Source organism: Emydura macquarii, unplaced genomic scaffold (genome assembly GCF_026122565.2).
Source record: "Emydura macquarii macquarii isolate MOO-44397 ecotype Brisbane River unplaced genomic scaffold, CSIRO-AGI_Emac_v2 contig_1230, whole genome shotgun sequence".
Taxonomy (NCBI): Eukaryota; Metazoa; Chordata; order Testudines; family Chelidae; genus Emydura; species Emydura macquarii.
In genome coordinates, this window is record NW_027131367.1 from 2,784,463 (window position 1) to 2,805,660 (window position 21,198).

The 21,198-nt window shown below is 63.1% G+C and overlaps 1 protein-coding gene across 1 annotated transcript; it reads right to left on the reverse strand.

Annotated features, from left to right (window-relative positions):
* Positions 1-7,410: 7,410 nt before the first annotated feature.
* On the reverse strand, positions 7,411-12,436 carry GPR142 (G protein-coupled receptor 142). The gene is made up of 3 exons (XM_067547278.1): positions 12,326-12,436; positions 11,056-11,213; positions 7,411-9,559 (listed from the first exon to the last, which is right to left on the reverse strand). Exons 2-3 carry the CDS (start codon positions 11,192-11,194, stop codon positions 8,679-8,681), a joined length of 1,020 nt encoding a protein of 339 aa, XP_067403379.1. The 5' UTR covers positions 11,195-11,213; positions 12,326-12,436; the 3' UTR covers positions 7,411-8,678.
* Between the last annotated feature and the right edge of the window lie 8,762 nt (positions 12,437-21,198).

Genomic DNA, 21,198 nt, shown 5'->3' on the forward strand with positions numbered 1-21,198 from the left:
GGGGGCCCAGTCCTGCAGGAGTCTCCTGCTTCCCCTTTACAGGCCTCTAAGCAGAGAGGGGCCGAGGGGCAGGGAGGCCGCCTGGGGAAATGTAGGTTCCCCACCATCAATAAACCGCCTCAGTCCAAATGTGTGCACATGGGACCCGGACGGGTTGACCCCCAGAGCCACGGCTTCCACATCCCTGCCTGCGTGGGTCCTGGTGACCCTCCGATCTTAGTAAGTGTCCTCTGCTCTGCCCGCCAGACGTATAGCCTGCCTACAGAGCCACCCCGCTGGGGTGCAGGATTCCTACAGGAGGTGAGGGAAGCGACATGCGGGGGGTCCCAGGATGGCACCATGTACAAAGCGGGACCTGCCCTTTGCTAACATGTGGACGCGGCCCTCAGACCCCCAGAGGGCTGGCGGAAGGAGTGTGACAATGCAGGGGAAGTGGGGCTAATCGAGGTGTAGAGAGGAAATAAAACGAGGTCAGTTCCAATTACCTCAGCTGTCACCCCCATTCTCACACCGCCGTGCACAGCAAGTCTGTTCCGCGCTGGACTGCCAGCCCCGAGTCCAGGAGTTTGGGGTTCCCCCGCTGTAGAGGAGGGACAGGAGGCCGGGTAACAAGTGCAGCTCCCTGCACATGGCTGGGTGCTGCGAGCTGAGCCTGAACACGGCTCGGGCAGGTCCATGGCAGGAAGAGGCATTCACCAGCTCCTTTGTCTGAACGAGAGGGGCTGAGTGGCTCAGGGGTTGGGAATGGGTTAAAGGGCCGTTCACATCAGGCCCAGGGCACTCACGCCTATCAGTGGTTCCCATCTGATGGCTGTTGGGTGAAATGAGCAGGTGGGGTCTCAGCCCAGTTCCAAGGGCCCATATCACAAATATACTACAGCCGAGTTGGCACTGATTGGCCCCGCATTGGTGACAGCAGGAGCTAAGGGGTGAAGGGAGGCTGCATTTCTTGCTGGCCCACACAGGGTGAATGCTGGCAGCGGCAGCACATGGGGAAATCTTGTCTGGTGGCTGCCTAGGGCTCCGGGACATCCGCCTCCCGAGAATCAGGCGCCTTTTGCCCCCCACCAAATAATTCACCACCAACTGCAGGATAACTGGAAAAGTCCCTGTGTTTGTGTAAAGTACAGGCTGCATTCCCGCTCATGGGGAGGTGTGTCGAGAGCAGCCTACTACTGCTACGTGCTGAAGGAGTTACCTCACTGGCTCAAGCAGCAGACTGTGTGCTGCCAGGGGAAAGTCCCAGGTTCAAATCCTGCTGATGACCCCCCAGGGGGATTGTTTAGCTCAGACATTTGGGAGGGGCTCGTGGGTGCAGACTGGTAGCTAAAAGGTGCAGTGAGCAGTGGATGCTGGCACCATACCCATCTGTGTGTGCCCCTTCCACTTACTGGGCTGCTGCCCGTGAAGAAGCCTTAGAAACCACAGGCAGGGCCCTTCGCGAAAGGTAACGAGCCAGGCTCCGGCTCCTAGGAGCTGGGAAACGCTGGAGGAAGAATGTCACCTGACTGTGGACGCTGGAGCCTTTGGCAGGCTGCAGGTATAATGAGAAAAGCTCTCCTTGTAAGGAGCTGGTGCTGGCAGCCCTGCGCAGTGAGCAGCCGGTGCAGGAAGAGTCCCTTGAGCGCCAAGAAAAGCCTGTTGTTGAAGAGAAGAGGGAGCTTTTCTAAGCCAGGCCTGCTCTGCCCTGCAGTTGGCGGGGGAGTGACTGGGTGAGCAGTGCACGCTCAGCCCCAGGGGAGGGAGGTCAGAGCCACATGAGGATCGGACCCGACAGCAGCAGAATCAAAACAACCCGCGCGTGCCCAGTCCCGGGGGGGATGAGCCCCTAATGACCACCCCAGAGCCCTGCAGGCCAGGTGGGGCAGGCGGGGGCTGTTCCGGGCGGTGGTAGGGTGCATTGTCATCAGCCAGCCTGTCCCGCGCAGGATGGGATGAACAGTCACCCAGAGAGCGCTGCTGCTGCTGCTGTTTCGGGAGAGCGAGGCGCACAGGTGAAGGATTCGGCTGAAATGTCAACCCCACCCTGGTAGTTTCTGCCCCTTTCTCCCCCTCCAACAGCCGTGCCCATCCCCAGCTCTGACACTCCTGGTGGCGGGGAGGGTTTGCTGTTGGGGCAGGCTGGGCTCTGCCCCTCCGACCAGTCCAGGGGGCGGAGGAGAATGGGCAAGGGGGTGGAGAACGCAGAAGCTAAGCCAAGCCCACGATAGCCGCAGCCCCCGGGCAGAAGGGCTTTGTCCTTGACTAACAACAACAGACGGAGTGGCCTGGCCCAGCTCCCCTCTCCCAGCAGCCGTAAGCGCTGACCCCTCACCCCCGGCCGACGCCAAGAGACCCTGCCACACGCGGCTTCCTGGAGGCTATTTCCTTCTGCAGCCCAGAGCCCGGGTTTATTTTGTCTGTGGCTGACTCAGCCCTGCACCTGACGCCTGGCCCAGTGGCACCAGCCCCCCTCCCGGCCTGTGAATTCTGGCCAGGGCCGTGCGTGTCAGCACGCCTTCTCCTCTCGCCACGCGTGTGAACAGATGGCTGCCGAGAGGGGCTGAGCACCCAACTGGGCTGTGCACCGACCGATCGACCCGCAGCCCAACTCCAACAGCTCCTTCCTCCCTCCGCCACGCTCCTACCCACTAGTCCCACTGTCCGCTGTACCACGCCTCGGCTCCTCCGTGCCTTCCTCCTGCTGCTGGAGCAGTCTGGGCAAAACCTCCCTTGGCAATTCACAGTGTTCCTAAAATGCAGCCCACCGCTTTTATACGTCCTGCAGAACCTGTGCCCCGCTTCTCCCTGCTGAACCCAGCCATCTGCTGCGCTGTGCTGACATTACCAGCAATGATAACACACAAACCAAGAGATGCAACGAAGCTGGAGCTAGTGCTAGGCAAACGCAGGCTGCGCAGAGTGACTGTACTGTACAGCACCTAGCACCAGATGGGGAGAGCAACTCGCCACAGGATCAGGAGCTAATAAGGAAAAAATGTCCCTGTCAGTCTGCTAAGAAGGAGAGAGAAAAGATTCACCTTTCTAAATAAAAATCGGTTGCTGGGATTCAGGTTTCCTGGCTCTTATCGGCTTGTGTCACCACCCCATTGTTATTTGAACAATGCCTTTGTTTGTTTCAAGCAAGCAGAAAGACTCACCTGCAGGGGAAGATTATAACCCTTTACTTTGGATGGTGAGTGGCCATCTCAGGGTCTGCTGGCTACGTGCAGGTTTATCACCCCCCACTGCTTACACTGAGGACTGGCCACATTCCTGTCTCAGCTGGGTCTGGCCAGAAATCAGCCCCTCAGTGGAAACTCACAAGGTTTTTTGCCGATTTTCATTTTCCTCTTGCAAAAAAACCAAACCGCAGCTGCTAAAACAAACGGCCGGAGCTTTTCACCACAGGGTGACAGGCAAAATTCACAATTTTTATTAGTATTATTTGTACGATAGGAACACCCAGCTGAGAACAGAGCCCCACTGTGCTGGTCGCTGCACAGGCATGTAAGAAGAACCAGCCCCTGCTCCAAAGAGCTTACAGTCTAAACACACAAAAGGGTGGCAAAACAGAGGCAAAGTGACTTAGCCAAGGTCACCCAGCAGGTCAGTGGCAGAAGAACCCAGGTCTCGGAGCACCAGGCCAGGATCCTGGCCACTGCCCCTGCTGCCTCCCCATTGGGAAATGCCCTGACGCTTATCAAAATATCCCCCCCGCCCACTACAGCACCCCTCACAGGCACCCAACACAGCAGTCGCAGCTTGTCGGCTCATCACTGTAGCAGCTGTATTTGTACAGGGCCCATTCCAGCCACGATGCAACATTTCTGCAGCCCCTCGGCCTGCCCATGTGACTCGCCCCGGCCTAAATAAAACTGGCTGGCTGGGCCGGTCGGTAAATCCTCTGGAAACGTTTATGAGGCGCGGTTACACCTCGCAGCGTTTACCGTCTAGCTAATCTCTTCACAAACGTCCCTTCAAATGCCAAAATTAATGGGCCGCTCCCTGCCAAATATCACTGGTTCAGCCAAGGGCATCCCCCTTCCCCCCCAGTTAGATGAACGTGACCAAGGGACGGTTCTGAAGCTCGGCCAGTGCAAAGCGGCCGGGCTCCACAGGCCTCAGTTAAGAGCGTCGCCCGGAGCGCCAGCAGCAGGGCAAAAACCAAACGCCCCCTTACCCAGACCAGGGGGGATGCTGGGCAGCCACGTATGCCCAGGCAATGGGCTGCTCTGTTAGCATCACCGCCGGACAGAGCGATGGGGGGCCAGGGCCGAGGGTTTGCCGTCCCCTGGCTCTGCTGCTAGGCACCTCTCAGCCTGGCTCCTAGCGGGTGAGTGTCCCCAGCACAAGGGCATGGCTGGGTCCCGCCCAGCTCAAGGCTGAGTTCGAGGCACATTGCTGGGGGCAGCTTGCCTCCTCCAGCCCTGTGGGTACAGGAAGGACTCCAGCCCCGGTTGTGGGACCACAGGGCAGAGGGGTCAGACGCTGCTTTCGCTGGGGCAAATCTGGGGCTCCCCTGTGGAGTCAGTGTGCGAGCCGAGAGCCCCTTGTCTCTGGCCCGTGGTCGGCCCCTGGCTCTGGTAGCCTTCTGAGGGCAAGGGCAGCCTGAGGAGAGCTGCTGGCACACAAAGCCCTGGCTGGAGACTCTGCACCTGTTATTCCAATGGCTATGTGGCTGTGTGGAGCCTGGATCGGGCCCGCCCATGACTGGGGGATCCAGCTGGCCCCGAATCCTGGGGACGGGGACGGCTAAGTCCTCCCCTTGGTGAGAGGTATCAGGGATGGGCTCGGCGGATCAGCAGGTCCCCTCTGTCCCCAGGCACGCCGTGCTGCAGAGGGGCCAGGGGCATGTGCGACGTGGCTCTGAGGAAAGCGCAAATCGCCTTGTGCATTCAGATTTCTCCAGGCCCCGTGGGGCACGGGGCTCGCGGCCCCAGTGCGGATTCCCAGCGGGTGGCAGGGCTGCACCGTGAAAGCAGGGCTCCCAGGGCACCGCAGAATTAGCGTGGGAAGCACGGTCTGGCTTTCGGGATTACGTGGCGGGATTACGCTAAGGATCTTAAAGACGACTTAGGACAGGAAAGTGGGGCAGACGAGCCATGGCCGAGCCCACAGGGAGGGTGGCAGGTGAGCTGCTGGATTCAAACCAAAACGTAGCCATTCCTGCTTCCCTCCAGCCCAGGCACATCCCAGAGGGGACGAGGAAAGACGCCCGCCCGCTACGTGACAAAGGGCTCAGCTGCCGTGTGACTCAGACACAGGAGTCCAACGGTGCTGCAATCCCACACTTACTCCTGCAAACCCCACGGACGTGAAGAGAGGAGAGCCTAGTGGTTAGAGCCCACGCCAGGCCTCAGTCCCCCCACCCAGCTGTAAAATGGGGCTAACTGCACTGCCCGGCCGCACAGGGACATGGGAGGAGGATAAATACATTACAGACCACCAGGCGCCCATACACAACAGTGATGGGGGCCTACAAGTACCTACACTAGGTATCTCCGTGGTATTCCTTTGGAGCCACGCTGGCGCAGCAGAGACAGGGCCTGGGCCGGCGGCCAGCTCTGGATTAAATATACAGGGGGGAAAAACCCCGCAGCCGCCATCACACTCTGTGTGTACAGAATGCCATTCACGCGGCTCCACGCCCTTCACAACAGCTGAGCCCCTGTTTCTAGCCCCCTTTCACAGAAGGGGAAACCAAGGCACAGGGCGGCGAAGGAGGCTGACAGGGCCCCTCCAGATCCAACACTGTCTTTGCAGCCCCACCGCCACTGGCTGAGTGGAGAGCAGCTTTCCGTCGCCAAGCCCCTTAGGACGGCTGCGCTCCCGTCCCAGGAATTCGGCGTGCCCAGCTCCGTCCCTGCTAGCCAAGCGTACGCCAGCCGGAGCCCAGCCGGGGCTGGGGAGGCAGGGGCAGCTCCAACCTCGGCATTTCTGGGTTCAGGGGGACCCAGCTCTGGCCTGGAATTATCCCGAGCTGCAGCGGCCCAGCCGGACAAGGGCCTCTTGGGGGCTCCGGCACGTGGCAGCGGCTGGCTCGGCGGCTCCTGGCAGCTGAGCGCTCCCCGCCGCTGCACCGGGACCAGGGTGACATCAGGTGGGACAAGGCCAGCCCGGCACTGGAGGGGCACATGCCACGTGAAGCCTTAATGAAACGCCGGTGGGAGTGCAGGTACCGCCTGTTTTGCAGCTGGGTGTGCAGATAAACAGAGCATCGGGCGCCACCCTCTCCTCCCCCTTCCCTGCCTTGCCCCTCTCTGTAACACAGCCCTGCCCTCCCCCTCCTCCTCCTGGCCCTGTAAGGAACCCCTCCCCATCCCTGCAACAGCCCCACCCTTCCCACCACAAGTTGCAGCCCCCCCCCCCCCTCTGTCCAGGGTGAGGAGCCTTAAAAAAACCCCAAACCACCCTTTCCCCATAACAAGCAGATTCCTGCCCCCAGCTGCTAAACGTACTACAGGGCAATGGGCACGGTGCCCTCCCCGCTGAGCAAAACAGGCCAGAAGGACAAGGGCTGCAGGGCCGGGCTGAGATCGGGGAGGGGGGCCAGCTCCTCAGGCTGGGTATGCAGGGTGCTGAGCTGTTTTTAGGAAGATCTGGCCCCATGGGTGGCGCTGGGGGGGTCTGGGCTCTCCCCAGCCTCTGCCCCAGACTCACCCTGGGGCAAGCGGCTCACCAGCTCGTGCCCGCCACTCATTCGTACGTGGAAAATGCTTTGGGAGCCCCTCCCAGGAGGTGCCAGAAGCCCCCGGGGCAGTTATTCAGCCCGGGGCGCCCGCCCCAGCCCGCTGGGCCATCAGCCAGCTGCCAAGCCGAGCTGAGGAATGAACGATAACAGCACCTGCTACGTCGATCCCAGACTATGCCCTGGGGAGCGCTGCCTCCAGCCCTGCAATGCAGCCCCCTCTGGGGCAGAGCGCAGCCGTAGTTTAACTGCCCCGCGGCACGAGAGGGATGCCCAGGTGGCAGCAAGGAAAGTGCCGTGCCCACGGGGCTGGGAGAGCAGAGCGCCAGGGCAGGTGATACGGGGAGGAACAAGTGACGCCTCCATGCCCGGTTCCAAGACGGAGGGGGTCCCCGCAGGGAGCCGGCTGGGCACTGGGTCCGATTGTCCTCCCTCCCGCTTCACTGGGAGAACTGGTTCCTCTGGCTACGCCGGGGCTGTCCCGTCTCATGCCCTCTGCTGGCGGCCGGGTGCCGAATCAGACGCAGGGCGTCTCCCTGCCAGCCAGCTCTGGCCACCCTCGTCAGCTGTTGCCATTAGCGTCCGTCCGGGTGGCCAGCCGGGGACCCCTCTGGGCTGGGCGCTCGCCTCCCCCCCGAGACGAGGCCCACGCTCTCGGCTGGGCAAAACCTGGGGCCACGTTTGAAAATCCAGCCTGTATTTACCAGCGGTCAGGGGGCCAGCGAAGAGCGAGGGGCAGGCGGCGGTGCATGGGAGGGGAGCCGTGGCCCCGGGGGGATGGTGCAGTTTGTGACTGGTTGGTGAACCTAGTGACGGTGCCAGCCGCCCGTTTCGGGAGAATCTGCTCTGCTTTCTGCAGCCTGCCCTGACCCCGGCGTTTTCAGGGTGGCCTGTCGTAGGCTCCTCGGGTCACGCATGGCAGGTGTGCCAACCGGCAGCGTCCTTCAGCCCCACACACAGATCCTGGTCAGCCCCTTGTGTTCTCCATGCCCTCGAAATGTCTGCAGGCGTCTCGGCGTCTCGCCTAGTAAAAGGGGAGCCAGGATTGGGGAGCAGGAACCCCCCCTCCCAGAGGAGTTCGGGGGGGAGCTTTGATATGCAGTGGCGCTCACACAGACATCCGCGACGTTTGCACGGTGAGCCGGGCCCTGCAGCTCTGGGCAGCTTAGGAAAAAGCAGCGGCTCAGCTGCTCCCTGGGCCCCTGCAGCAGCAGCGCCACGCAGGCGAAGGGCCGCGTGCAGATCCTTTCGCTTCGGGAGCGATGGGCAATAAAGCAGCGAAAGATTAAATGCCCCCCGCCTGACCGAACGGGCGCCTCGTGGGGCAAGACACGGCCAATGGCCGGGCGAGCAGTCTGGCCCGGTGGTTAGGGCTCTGGGGCTCTGTTCCTTGCTGGGTAACCATGGGCACGTCCTTTAGCTCCACGGCATCTCGGCGTCCCCGCCGGTACTACGGGCCGGAGCAGCGTGCCTCCCAGGGTAAGTGACGCAGGAGTTCCCACGGGAAGCGGAGGGCTTAGCGCCCCTGTGCGGCTCCTTCCCCTGGGCCCTGGCATTAAAACTGGCCGGGGAGGCTCCCCACAGCCAGGCCCGTGCAGAGGTCCCAGACGGACCTTGTGGGAGAGTGGCGTTGGGTGGAGCGGCCTCCTGCCCCAGGCCTGGCACTCGCCCAGTGTGGTGTCGTGGGCACAGGACAGGGCTGGCCCGGTTCCCGCCCACAGTCACAATGGGCCAGCAATCACTGATGCCCCGAGTCACATCACCAGGTCTGGGGGTTCCTGCTCTTTTGAGATTCCAGTGCCCACTGGGATCTTGCCCGTGCCAGCCAGTGGCCGCTGCCTCCTGTCCAGCCAAGCACATGGCAACCCACCGCCTTGCCCTGCTTCCTGCCCGCCCCATCTTGCCCTCTGTCGAGCCCCTGAGGGGCCAGGATGCGAGGGGACGAGCGGGACAGGGGTTCCAGTGATCAGGAACGCCTGGAGAGTGAAACCACATCAACGGTGTAACCCTAAAGGGACACACTGTCCAACAGCCCCAGCGGTTTCAGAGCCGAGTGCAGGAAGCCCCCGTTGGCGGGCAGCTGGCTGGGTCCGAGGCAGAAGGGATTGCAGGAGCGGGCCACCTCGCCCACTGTCCGGCGGAAGGTCTTGCTGACGAAGCAGTAGAAGAAGAAGTTGACGGTGGTGTTGAGCATGGCGATCATGTTGGCCAGGTTCAGCGCCACGTGCACCCGCCAGCCCTTGCTGGCCGAGCCCATGTAAAGGTGGAAGAGGATCACGAACGTCCGGGGCGCCCACAGCACGGTGAAGACGGTGGTGACGGCCATCAGCATGGTGATGGTCTTGCCCACGCGCCGGCGGTGCCCGTCCACCCGCTTGCCCCGCTTCAGCTTGCAGACGATGACCGAGTTGGTAGCCAGGAAGGTGCTGCAGGGGATGAAGTACATGGTGAAGCAGTGAATCCACTTGAGGACCTTGTCCACGGTGGTGGGCGGGTGGGCGTCGCGCCAGAGGTCCAGCCACCAGTAGAAGGGGATCCCCGTGGCCAGCGCCACGCCGAAGACGGCGGCGATGAGCTTCCGGGTGCGCTCAGGGTAGGAGACCACGCGGTAGCGCAGCGGGTGGCAGAGCGCCACGTAGCGGTCGGCCGTCAGCAGCACGGTGACCCAGATGGAGGCGTGGTTGGCCGCGAACTCCAGCACGTTGCTGGTGTGAATGAAGGCGTGAGGCACCTGTCGGGCCAGGATGGCCGACTGCAGGATGAAGCCCATGAAGATGATGATGACCTGGGTGAGGATGTCCGAGGCAGTCAGGGCTAGCAGGTACCAGTAGGAGGATTTCTTTGTCCTGGCAGCCAGGCGGGACAGGGCGACGGCCGTCAGGATGTTCACTGGAAGGGGGACAAAGCACAGCGAGAAGCTGAAGGTGTGCGCCCAGCACGGAAGGAAGGCTTGAGACTGGCTGGCTCGGGGGAGGCCAGTGCTCCTAGAGTGGCGTCTGGTGTAACCTGAGCCTCTGCCGCCCCCTCCGCCAGCCCAGCTCCAAATCTGCAGGGAGAAGCCAGGGACGAAGTTACTGTGCCTATAACTCCCAGCCCTTGAACTAGCCTTTGGCTCCCCCTCGGCCTGCGGATTCTTTTCCTCCCCACTTTATTTCTTCTCATGCCCCCGCTCTCACCTTTTTCCTTCCGTCTAACAAGCGTCTGGCTTAGCCAGCCAAGATAGCGGATTTTGAGCCTGTGACCGGAAAGGCAATGAAATGCCATGTCCTGAACACCCCGACTCTGGTACAAGTTTGCCAGGTCTCAGGGTGGCTGGTCAGACCGTGTGCTGGGCCGGTGTTTTTCCAGCAGAGAGTTTGCAGTTGAGAGCTACCACCAGAGACAGAAGCTGCATTTTCTCTCTTTGCTGGGTTCTTTTTTTTGTGTGTGGGCATTTGTCTCGTTTTGTCCTCTAGGAAACAGGATCAAACTTTAACAGCAACAACTCAGCTGCAACCCCAGCTGCAGCATAACCCCAGCTGCAACACCACCAGCTGCAGCCCACCTCAACTAACTTCTCTTTACCCCAAAAGGTTTCAGTTGCCCTGACCCGAAGTCTTGTCCACTTCCTTGGTTTGCAAAACTGTCTGAGATTCCAACCTATCGTCCTGGGCTGGGATGGAGGAAAAATGGCAAAATCTCCAAACCATTTCCCACCCGGCTGGCGCACAACAAGCCTGGGAAGGTGCAAGGGTGTGTGTGTGTGTGTGTGTGTGTGTGTGTATGTGTGTGTGTGTGTCATGGCTCAACTGGCCACCAGAGGGCGCGGAGACAGGCCAAATTGCAAACCAAGGCTCACTCTGCCCCGGCCCAGCTGTGCCCTCGGTACCCGCCCGTGGCCTTGTGCCTCTCACAGGAGCTCAGATCTGCGTCCCGCACCCTGCGTCCTCCCTGGCTGCGCCCCAAAACCCACGAGAAACAGGGGCACAATTCTCCGTGCCAACCCACCGAACGGCAGCCAGCTCCGCTTCCACCGGCTCAGCACCGGCCCTCCGTGCTGCCCCGTGTGTGGGGGCCTTTCCCCGCAGGCAGCGCGATCCACGGTGGCTGGAACGCGCCGGACGGCACCTGCCTCCAGGGGACTCTGGCTCGCCCTTGCCGTAATTTGCCAGGAAAAGGCCATTCTGCCCACTGGGGTCCCCCGGTCCCTTCCGTGATCATTTCTCAGGCACCGTCCCCGGCTCCTTGAACCCATCACACAGCCTCACGTCCCGTTACCCCTGCGGTGGGGGGGGGAGGTGGCGGCTGTGCCTCCGGCAGCCCTGAATCCCTGGGCCCTGGCGCAGCACCCGGCCCAGTGCGGGAAAGGAGGCCCCCTTCCCCCCCGCAGCCCAGCCCAGCCTTACCTGGCAGCCCCAGGCCCAGCAGCAGGCTGTAGTAAACGACGGAGATGATCCCCCCCACGCAGAGCGAGCGTTCCTCCCACTCCTGCCGCTCGGCGTCACTCGCCCGGGCCCAGTCAGTGACGTTGGGCAGCAGCAGCATGGTCAGTCACCACCGGCAGCTGGCGGGGGAAAGCCCAGAGCATCAGACGCCGCCTGGGAGCCAGCCTGGGGCCAAGGCTGGGCTGAGCCAGCCGGGCCCCAGCGATGCACGGCACGCAGCTCAGCACGGCGGGTATCTTAGGGCTGGAGGAGAGGCGTGCGAGCTCCCCACTCCAGCACCACGGTCCTGGGAGCCGTGCATGCAGGACGCGCGGGGTGGGGAGTGAGGGGCACTGGCAGGGCTGGGTGGGGGGGGCTGACAGAGGGGTCAGAAACACTGGAGCTGTTTCATGCTCAGAGGTGGACCTGCCCTCTTGCCCCCGTGCCCATCCCTGGGGCTCAAGAGCCCTCGATCTGCTGCCCCACGTGGTGCCCAGGAGCTGTTGAGCGCAGGGACTGGCTGAGCAGCTGTTAGCGCTAATTAAAAGGGCCCTGGGCCGGGCTTCCCGCCAGCTGTTCTGTCATGGGCAGGCTCTGGGCTCTGGGTGGTTCATGGGTGGGCACCATCACGGGCAGGACGCAGGCAGGGCCCGGCCGCTGAGCACTGATGGGGCGAGGGGCCCTGGCTGAGCCCTGCAGGCGTTGTGCTGCCGACCCAGGTCCCCCGGAGACTGGCTCAGGGCCTCGCCCGGCATGCAGCGCTCCCAGGAGCTTGGTCCTGGTGTGGGGAGCTCATGTTAATTCTGGTACATCCTGCACTGAGCCCAGATCCAGGTGGATGGGGAACCTCCCTGTTCCCGGCCCTGTGGCAGCCTAGTGACGTTGAGGGAAAGACGCCTGCGGGCCCCGAATCTTGGCCTCGGGGAATCGCAGTGCTTAGCTGAATGCTGCAGGCTGCGCCCATCCCCAGCTAGCAACGCTCTAGCTAAACCCCCCGCCCCCCAGGGATGCTTTGCAGACCCTCCAGGTCCCCAGACTCCCCAGGGCTCATTTCTGGAGTGACGGGCTGACGGCCCCAGTCCAACCCAGGGCGATCTTGGCCCTCTCCCTCTCCCCGTTGGAGGGCTGGGAGCGCTGGTTAAGCGCCCGGGCGGGGTTGGGGGCGTGCAGGCGGAAGCAAGCTGTCAGCAGGGAGCCCGCGCCTTTGTTTATCTGCTCAGCCCCGTTATCGACGTTGAGAAAACTGGCTCACACCATGCGCGCGGGGGCCGCTCGCTCGCTCGGTGCACTCAGGGACGCCCCAGCCCTCCAGCTGGAACGACAGCCGCGGGTTATTTTTAGCCTCCTCTCCCAGGCGTGCAGTATTTGCAGTGGGCGATTTGAGGTGGAGCCAGCGCAGCGAGCGGGGTGGTTGATCACGGCCCCAGTCAGGGACCCGGCCGTGGGTTATTGCCAGCGTCACTGTTGTTCAATCAGGCTGAGGCCTCTGGGGCCAGTCTCGCAAGGTGTGGAGCGCGCTGGGGCAGGATCGGGGCCCTCCATGCAGCAGCTGAGAGTGACAGCTGGATCTCCAGTTCTGGGTGGGGAGGGGGGGTTATTCACAAAAACACAGCACTTTGGTGATTGGCTGAAACGGGATTTTCTAAGCCAATCAGCAGGTAGCCATGCGGTAAGGGACAGGTAAGTATCTCTCCTTCCTAGGATCAGGGTCCGGTGCTTTCGGATTGGCTGGCCAGGCCCTCCTCATTTCGCCACCGTTTCTGCTCATTGTCGGGAATTTTAATGGTGCAAAGCTCAGGTTGCCTGGGGGGGATCTCGGCCGTTCCACAAGGCTGAGGTCGGCAAAGCCCAACCCTCTAAACCCAGGATGGGGCTGGATGGACAGATGGACGGGTATAGGTGGGGATGGATGGACGGACAACAGGGTGTACGTGGGGATGGCTGGATCTGTGTGGGACTGGATGGACAGCAGAGTGTGCGTGTGGGTGGATGGACGGGTGCATGCGGGGAGAGACAGACAGACAGAATTGACCTGTCCCATCGACATGCCAACCTATCTGTATAATTGACCGTCAAAAATCCTAGCCACCCTCCGCTCCCCACCCAAAGGAGTCAATTATTGGCGAGCAGGGAACAGAGGAACCTTGCCTCTGTCTTTCTGCCGCGGTGGGACCTGGCAAGCGGGTTTTGGGACACGCCGTGGCTGTGTCTCCAGGGGGTGCGTGAGTCACCCTCACTCTGCCCCACGCTCGCTGCCTCCCATCCTGCCCGGGGCTCTTTGAGAACAGCCTTCCCGTGGCCGCAGGGTCCCTAGTGCCCACTCGATGGACTCCCCAGGCTGCCCCTCTGGGCTCTTACCTCGATGCCCCTCAGCTGTGCCTGTCCGGGGGTCTCCCGCTGCCCGAAGAACCGTCGTCCCGGCCCCCTGCCCTCCGAGGGTGCACCCAGGCTCTCACCCCATGCACCGTCACCGGGGAAGTGTGAGCGCGGGTTCCCAGCAGCTAGCCTCAAGTGGGAGCGGCTGGAGGAGATGCTAATGCCCTGCTGGGGGGTGGGAACAGGTGTGCGTGGGCAGAGCTAAGGGAGATGGGAGGGAGCTGTGGGCAGCAGCAGGTCGAGCAGGCTGGGGCCAGGGCAGCCTGGTGCAGCCAGGCCAGGCTTGTCCCCCCGGGCCGGGGCGTGGGGAGGTTTTCAGCTCTGTCAGGCAGTGGGATGGAAGTCTCCAGGGTGCTGTGATGGGCAATGTGACCCCGACCCAGCAGGATCCCCCACAGCCAGTGCTCCGGTGACACTCGGGGTGCGGCGCTGGTGGGTCTCAGCCAGCTGGGCTGCCCGGTGTGTACCAGCGCGGCCCAGTCAGGGAGGGGCTGCAGTTCCCATGCGGGGCTGGGGGGCAGGGGAGGGATGTCTGGGGGACTCTCCAGCTGAGGGCTGGAGCTTTGGCAGCTCAGAGTGAGGGAGCCTGTTCATCTGCCCTCCAGATCACCCGCCCCCGCCCCCCAGCTTTGTCTTCTCCGGCGCGGAAACGTTCATGAAACCTGCCGGGGTTGGAGGGGGTCGCGGGGGCGGCTGAGGCGGAGGCACTGGAATCACAGGAACGTCGAGCTGGCAGGGACCGGAGAGGTCATCCAGCGCAGCCCCCCCCACGCCTTGGCAGGACCACGCCTTTCACCCCTGCCCAGGGCCCAGTGGTTCTCTTGGGAGCTCAGATGCCCCCCCCTCAGGCAGGGCCCTGGCGCACGCCCGCACTCACTCAGAGACAGCGTGCACATCCGTGCGAGGTCACACCCGTCTCCTGGGCACGCAGGAGAGCTCACGGGTTGCACAGCGCATGCCCACTCGGTGGCCCACACTCCCAGAGAGCTGGGGTGGCACGTGGGACACCCACGCCAGGGCACACGACTCTGCACCGAGCGCTCAGGCTGGCAAGAAGGGGCCGGGCCCAGGAGCACTCAGGTATGGAACCGGGCGCTCTCCAGACTGAAAACTGGGTGCATGGTGTAGTCCCCCCCTCCCACACGCACGCACACACCAGCTCCACCTCTGCTCTGACCCAGCTGGTGCAATGCACGCCGGGACCTGGAGCCTCTCTGGCCAGCAGCTCTGATTTAAAAATAACAGGAGCCGCCATCTGCTCCTCGTTTAATACAAAGCAGCCCTCAAGCTCCTGCCACGTCATCAAAGCATCCCAACCGTCACCTCGCACAAACCGTGCCCGTGCTACAAACAAAGAACAACCTCCACCCTTCAGTCCAACCAGCTGCGATTGATCGTTAACCAGCCAGCCACGCAAACACAGCTGGAGTGACGTCGCACGGCCAGGAGAGAGCGCGGTGGGTGTGACCCACACGGTACCATGCTGCGAGAGCCCTGCCCAAGGTGGCAGCTGTCCCCGCGGACGGACACACGCCTGAGGCACTGAAACAATCCGAAGAGGTGCAGCACACCCGCCACCCCGATCTGCAACAAACAAACATCTCCACTCTTCAGATGGGCCTCCAGGCGGGCCAGGCCCTCTGCGTAAAACAAGAAATACAAGAACCTGGTGTACACGACGCAAAGCAAATCTGTGTCCGACCGGGCCGGGGAGCTGAGCCCTGCAGAGAGAGAGAGAGAGTGTGTCCGTCCATCCGTCCCTGCTGGAGGGGATGAGCCCTGCTTAGTGTCTGTCCTTCCCTGGGAAAGCTGCAGCTGGCACTGTGGATGCTGGGGGGTGAGAAGTCACAGCACTTAGCACCCGCCACGTCCCACCCCACTCAGGCTGCTCTCTGGCCATGTGCTCACAACCTCCCACCTGGTGCAACTCGGCTCCCGCGCCACCACCCAATCCCTCCGTGTATCTCGGGCCACACTGATGTGATGAACCCGGAACTGGCTCAGCCCGGCGGGGGCAGCTAGCCAAGCGGGGGGTCCTGGGTCCGAGAGTTGCCAGCACCAGAGGCCTGATGATAAGATGCAAACAACTCCTCACCCGGTGGCCAGTTGGATGGAGGAACCAGTCAAGCCCTCTAGTTAGTGGCTGGCCAATGGCCTGAAGCCTGGGAGGTTCCAGGCGCTCTAAATACCAGCCCCTTCTCCGAGTCCCGCTGAGCCATTCGCTCCAGAATTGATCTGGTGCTGGCAAGATCCCCAATGACGCGCCGGAGCCCGGCATTCGCCTTCCAGTGCATGGCCACCTGCCAGCAACGCTGCTCCCCCAGGGCCACGCTGCCGGGCTGTGGCTTGGTCCGGGCCCTCTGCCCTGACCCCCATCTCCCCCACTAACCAAGCCCCCAGAACAGGGTGTCAGCTCAGATCGCTGATACCGTGGTAAACCCCAGGGGGCCCAGCCCAGCCCAGCCCCTCGCAGCCTCCGTGGTGAAAACGCCCTGGGCTTGGGCACGGCGGGCGAATGAGCCCCATCTTTATGGAGCCACCCTGCGGTTCACCCGCCCCCGGAGCGGCAGGGATGCCAGGGGCCAGCCTGCACTGCTCCCTCACGGTGCAAGCCAGCGGCTCGGCCCGCGCGCGAGCCGTGAATCCGGGGAGCGTACGGGGCCCCGGCTGGACTGTGGTGCTCCAAGGGCTGTGCCCGGCGCCCTCGCCAACCTGGGATCCCCTGTCCCCAGAGCAGCCTGTGCCAACAGCCCAGCAGCCAGGCTGAGCTGCTCTCCCAGCACCAGGGTGGAGGCTGGCGCGAGCGTGGGCGGTTCGGAGCCGAGCGCTCCCCGTACGGCTTAGGTGCAGGAGGAAATGGACTGGTTAATCAATCGGGGTTTATTACCAGGCTCTCCAGCAACCTCCGGCTGCACAGGGTCTTGGGGAAGGGGCAGCGCAATCCCCTGGGTGGCCCCGGGCGGCGGGAGCACAGCTCGCTGCTGATGAGCGAGCCACACCGAGGGCAGTTCATCTCCGCCGCCGCCCCTCGAGGGCAGGCACAAACCAGAACCAGGGGCTCCTGTCACTCCTGCCCTTGACACTCTTCTGGTGTCCCTCAGGCCCGACCTGCAGCCCCCTGCTAGCCCAGCCCTGGGCCTCTGAGGAGCAGATTGCCAATTGGGCAGTGCTTTGGTGCCATACGTAAATGAGGCCTATAAAGCCCACGCTCGCTTGTCTCTCGAGGCCGGGATTTGAACCCAGGTCATTGCTCGCAGTCTCACGATGCACCGCGCTAGCGGGGGCCGGGCCCTGGCTCGCTCCTGGGCACCAGGGCGCCCTGCAGCTGACAGGCCCGTCTGGCCTGGCTCGGCTCGTCTGTTGACTCACTGGCCGTGCTCAGGGCCGGCGACGCAGGAAGAAGCCGGAGTTCGCACTGTGCAAGCGAGGGGCGCCTCCCTGCCTGGGCTGCCCTCTGGCCCTCACACCCGGCTGGCTCAGGCTGGGGGCAGACGTGAAGGGTGCAATGGTTAGAGAAGGGAATGAAGCATCGGGACTCCTGGGTTCCAACTCCACTGCAGACTCTGGTGGGGGGGCCTTGAATGTACCATGTCCCCTCGCTGTGCCTCGGTGCTTCACCACCTGCGGAGTGGGGCTAAAGACATGTCCCGACCATCCCTGGCGGGAGAGGGGAGAAAGGGGGGCTGGGAGGGTGAGTTCACGCTGGCAACTTGCTTTGCAATTACAGAAGAGCAAATTAATGACCCAGCATGGGGGTGATGCCGCCCCTTTCCCACAGGCCAGGGGAAGTGCTTTAATTCCCAGCTGGAAACACCACGGCCTTGCGACCCCAGCCTCCAATTCTCTGCACAAACATGGCAGCCTGCCCCCTCGGCCCCTGCCCCACGGCACGGTCATTTCCCCACACCTGTCACAGACGCACCCGGGACGGTCTCAGGCTGTTAGGACAGGCCCCGTAATGCAACGAGCTGCCCCGCTGCTGGGGCTGGGCTGCTGCAGGGGTGGTCCAGCCAGGAGGCAGTTGCCATAGCAACCGGAAGGAGATGCTTGAAGCTTGCAGGGTGCAGGCAGCAGTGCCCCGGGCCCTCAGAGACCGTGGGGTGTGGGTGGGGGCATCTCCTTCCCTGGCTGGGCAGAGGATTCAATTCTCCCTCAGCTCCCTCCCCTCACAGCACTTCCAGGCTGGGCAGACAGGACTTGTGCCTCCCCCCACGGCACCAGGAACAGGACCCGGACAGCTCCAGCTGGGAGGGTTAGGGGCAGCCCGGGTAACCTGCCCGTTGCACCTCCAGGTGCCTGGCTCCACGGTGGGGACTCGCTCATTACATGAGGCCACCGGCCAATGCAGTAGCTGCAGTTGGCAGGGAACCAGCCAGGCATCCCGCCCCCGCCAGCTGTTGTTTTCCTGGCAGGCCGTTAAATGAGCCATTGGCAGATGCAGCCTGAGCCATTAACCTGCAAAGAGCAGACAGGGAGCCCGGCCTTCCCCGGCATCCCTCCGGCAATGCAGGAATCCCAGCACGGCCCTGTTTGCTCACCAGAAGCGCACTCCTAGCCTCGCTCGCTCAGCAGCAGATAGCGCGAGTGCCCGGGCGCGAACGCAGGCACGCCGGCCATCTGGCAGGCCAGGGGTCAGCAAAGAGCTCACAAGCCTTTTGTCCCCCTATCGCTCTGTGCCTGCGTCTTCATCCCGCACCCTCCTGAGGCCGGGCTCTAAGCTCAGCAGATCGGGTGAGGAGATAGACACACAAGCACTCTCAGCTCAGCCATTTACCCCACTAGCCAGTGCTGTCACAGCTGGGGGGGTTCCTTGCTCACCATCGTGTGGCCTGCAGGGAATCCGGGGCCAAACAAAGGGGGTAGGAGGTCTATGGTACTGGTGTGGAAAACGTGAATAGGGAAGTGTTATTTACCCCTTCACATAACACAAGAACCAGGGGTCATTTGATGAAATTAATAAGCAGCAGGTTTAAAATAAACCAAAGGAAGTATTTCTTCACCCAACGCACAGTCAACCTGTGGAACTCCTTGCCAGAGGATGCTGCGAAGGCTAAGAGTATAATTAGGTTAACAAAAGAATCAGATAAGCTCAGGGAGGATCGATCCATCAATGGCTGAGCCAAGCTGCTCAGGGATGCAGCTCCACGCTCTGGTGGCCTTAAACCTCTGGCTGCCAGACACCAGGGCTGGGCAACAGGATGAGTCCCTCAAAATTGCTCTGTTCTGTTCATTCCCTCTGAATGGCCTGGCACCGGCCCCTGTCAGAGACTGGACAGGGGCTAGATGGACTATCACTCTGACCCAGCGTGGCTGTTTTCGTGTTCTCCGCCCCCCTCACCCAAGCAGTGAATTAACCCCTTCGCTCCCCCAGCTGGCCTCACTCCGGGAGGAGGGTTTTTCACCCAGTCCTGCTGAAGATTTGCAGGAACGGGGAGGTGAGCAGGATGCCCGGGGAGTTCTGGGGATGATGATGATGATGTGCCGGTGGCCCCATATGGGGCGGGCTCCCCGGGGAGCTCTCCAGGCCCGGGGTCCGGTCACCCCGGCGTGTTTGCTCTGCATTAGCCCGTCTGGCTGGAGCCCGGCTGCAGGGGCAGTTGCTGAACCACCCACAGCTCATGGACAAAGCCTCTGATGTTAGAGGCAGCCTGGCCCTACCCGGGATCCCCACGTGGCCCTGCTCCTGCTCCGGCCCCGGGGAGCCCGCCCCACCTGGCTGGACTCCATTGCTGCTCAGCGTTGCGGCTGGAGCTCTGGGCCACAGAGCCGCTGCACGGCTGGCCCAGTTGGGGTGGAAGCAGCCCCGTCCCCCCAGCACCTGCCCGGGCAGTGCGCCGTCCCTGCAACTGCAGAGCCAGGTGGGTATGAGCTCTGGTCCTGAGATGCCCTCTGGTGAGCAGATGCGGGCGCTGCACACTCATGTTGAGCGGGTCCAGGGCCCATCGGCGGAGCGGCCTGTAGAGCAGGGCTGGCTGGCATCTGGGCTCCTGGCACTCCTGGGGTTCGTGGGTCCCATGCCCACAGGCTGCTGCTGGGATTAGCGGGCATGAACGGTGCCCTTCCCTCCAGGCGCCGCGGTGCCCCCAGGAGGCCACCTGGCCTGGGGGGTTGGGCTCCGGAAAGGGCATTAGCAAAAGCCCGTGAAAAAAAATGGCCACCTACACGAATACCCCCAGGCCGAGGGCCCTGCAGCCCGGGGAGAAAGAGCAGGGCAGGGTTTACCTGCTGGCCAGCCTGCAGAGACGGCCACAGCTGTGCAGGGGGCGAGCGCTTGTGCTGCCCAGCGCGGAGGGAGGGAACCCAGCTCGGGTAAAGACGGGGGCAGCCGGACCTTCCCCCCCAAAACCGGCCTCGGTCACCCTGAGCAGGAAGAGAGGCCGGCAGCCTGGCCCAGCTCCAGGGCCCCTCCATCGCCTGCCCTTTCCAGGTCGCGCCCTGCTGTCCAGTGCGGGGGGGCTGCGGGTACCCTGTACTTACAGAGCCTTGGCATGGTGGAGGCTGGAGCAGAGGGTTCCCCCAGCCCCCCCGAGCTGCAGATGGTGCCGCGGGCACCCCCAGGCGAGCTCCCACCTGCCTGGCAGCTCACGGGCTCCTTGTTGAGGCTGGGTGGACCAGTGCTATCCGGGGCCAGGCGCCAGCCGGCGTCCAGGGCCCTGCAGGAATGGCGGGCACAGAATCTGGGTTGCCTTCGGCCAGGTCCAGCTCCAGAAGCTGCTGTGCGTTCCTGAAAGAGGCGATGGGAAACCGAGTCAGAGAGGCCGCTAGCGAGGCCCGGGGGGACGGGCTGATTTCCGGCGGAAGCAGCCTGCGTGCTGAGCCGCCGAGGGACTGGCTGGCGGCAAACCAAAACGAGCTGTCGTGACCCACAGCAAGTGCGGCTGGCCAGGGCTCTGCCCCCCGTCACTGGACGGGCTCCAGCTCCCAGCGGTGGTTAAACGGGGGCAACGTGAACATGCGGACGGGGGTTTGCTGCCGTGGTGGCCTGCGCAAGACACTGCACCGTCCGGCTCCCGCCCGTGAGCCGAGCCAGCCACGTGCAGCAGAAAGCCGGACAGGCACCTCGGCCCTGGCTCGGGACGAGCGCTCTGGCCTCTTCTCCGCCCCGGGACACTCCCACGACTGGCCCTGTGTTTTACACCCATCTGAGCGCACGTGGATTCCCAGCTTTGCAATCGGAAGAGCCGGCAACACGCCGCAGCAGTGGAGTTCACTTCCCCCCTCTCTCTGCCTCCCCATCAGGGTCCATTACAGTCCAGGGGGGTCCGGGACCCCGAGGGGTGCCCCTCTCAACCGAGGACTCACGCCTGCGGCCTATCCCAGGGTGCTCACCTCCCCGCCCACTGCTGCACGCTCGGCTGCCTCTGGGGTGGAGCGCGGCCCCCCTCGACGTCGACCAGGCCCTTTGGCCGGGGACTGGAGAAGAGCAGCAGAGCCACAGGGGGACGTCCAGCCAGCGTGCAGCCTGTCTGGAACCACAGGGGGTTTCTACGGCCCGGGCTCTTTAATGCCGCGCCGGGCCAGGGATGCCCCGTAAAAGTCAGGGCCGGCTGAAAGCGACTGGGTGGCACTGGGGGGGGGGAGGAAGTGTGAGATCTGGGCAGGCCATTGTGTCTGCTCTGCGTGGAGGACAGGAGGGGAGGGGGCTGTCACCGGCTGGCCAGAGGCTCCACTGTCTTCTGTTACTGAGCCGGGAAAACAACTGGCCGGCTGCCAGCGAGGGGAGGGGCAGGAAGGGGGCAGGCGTGAAGC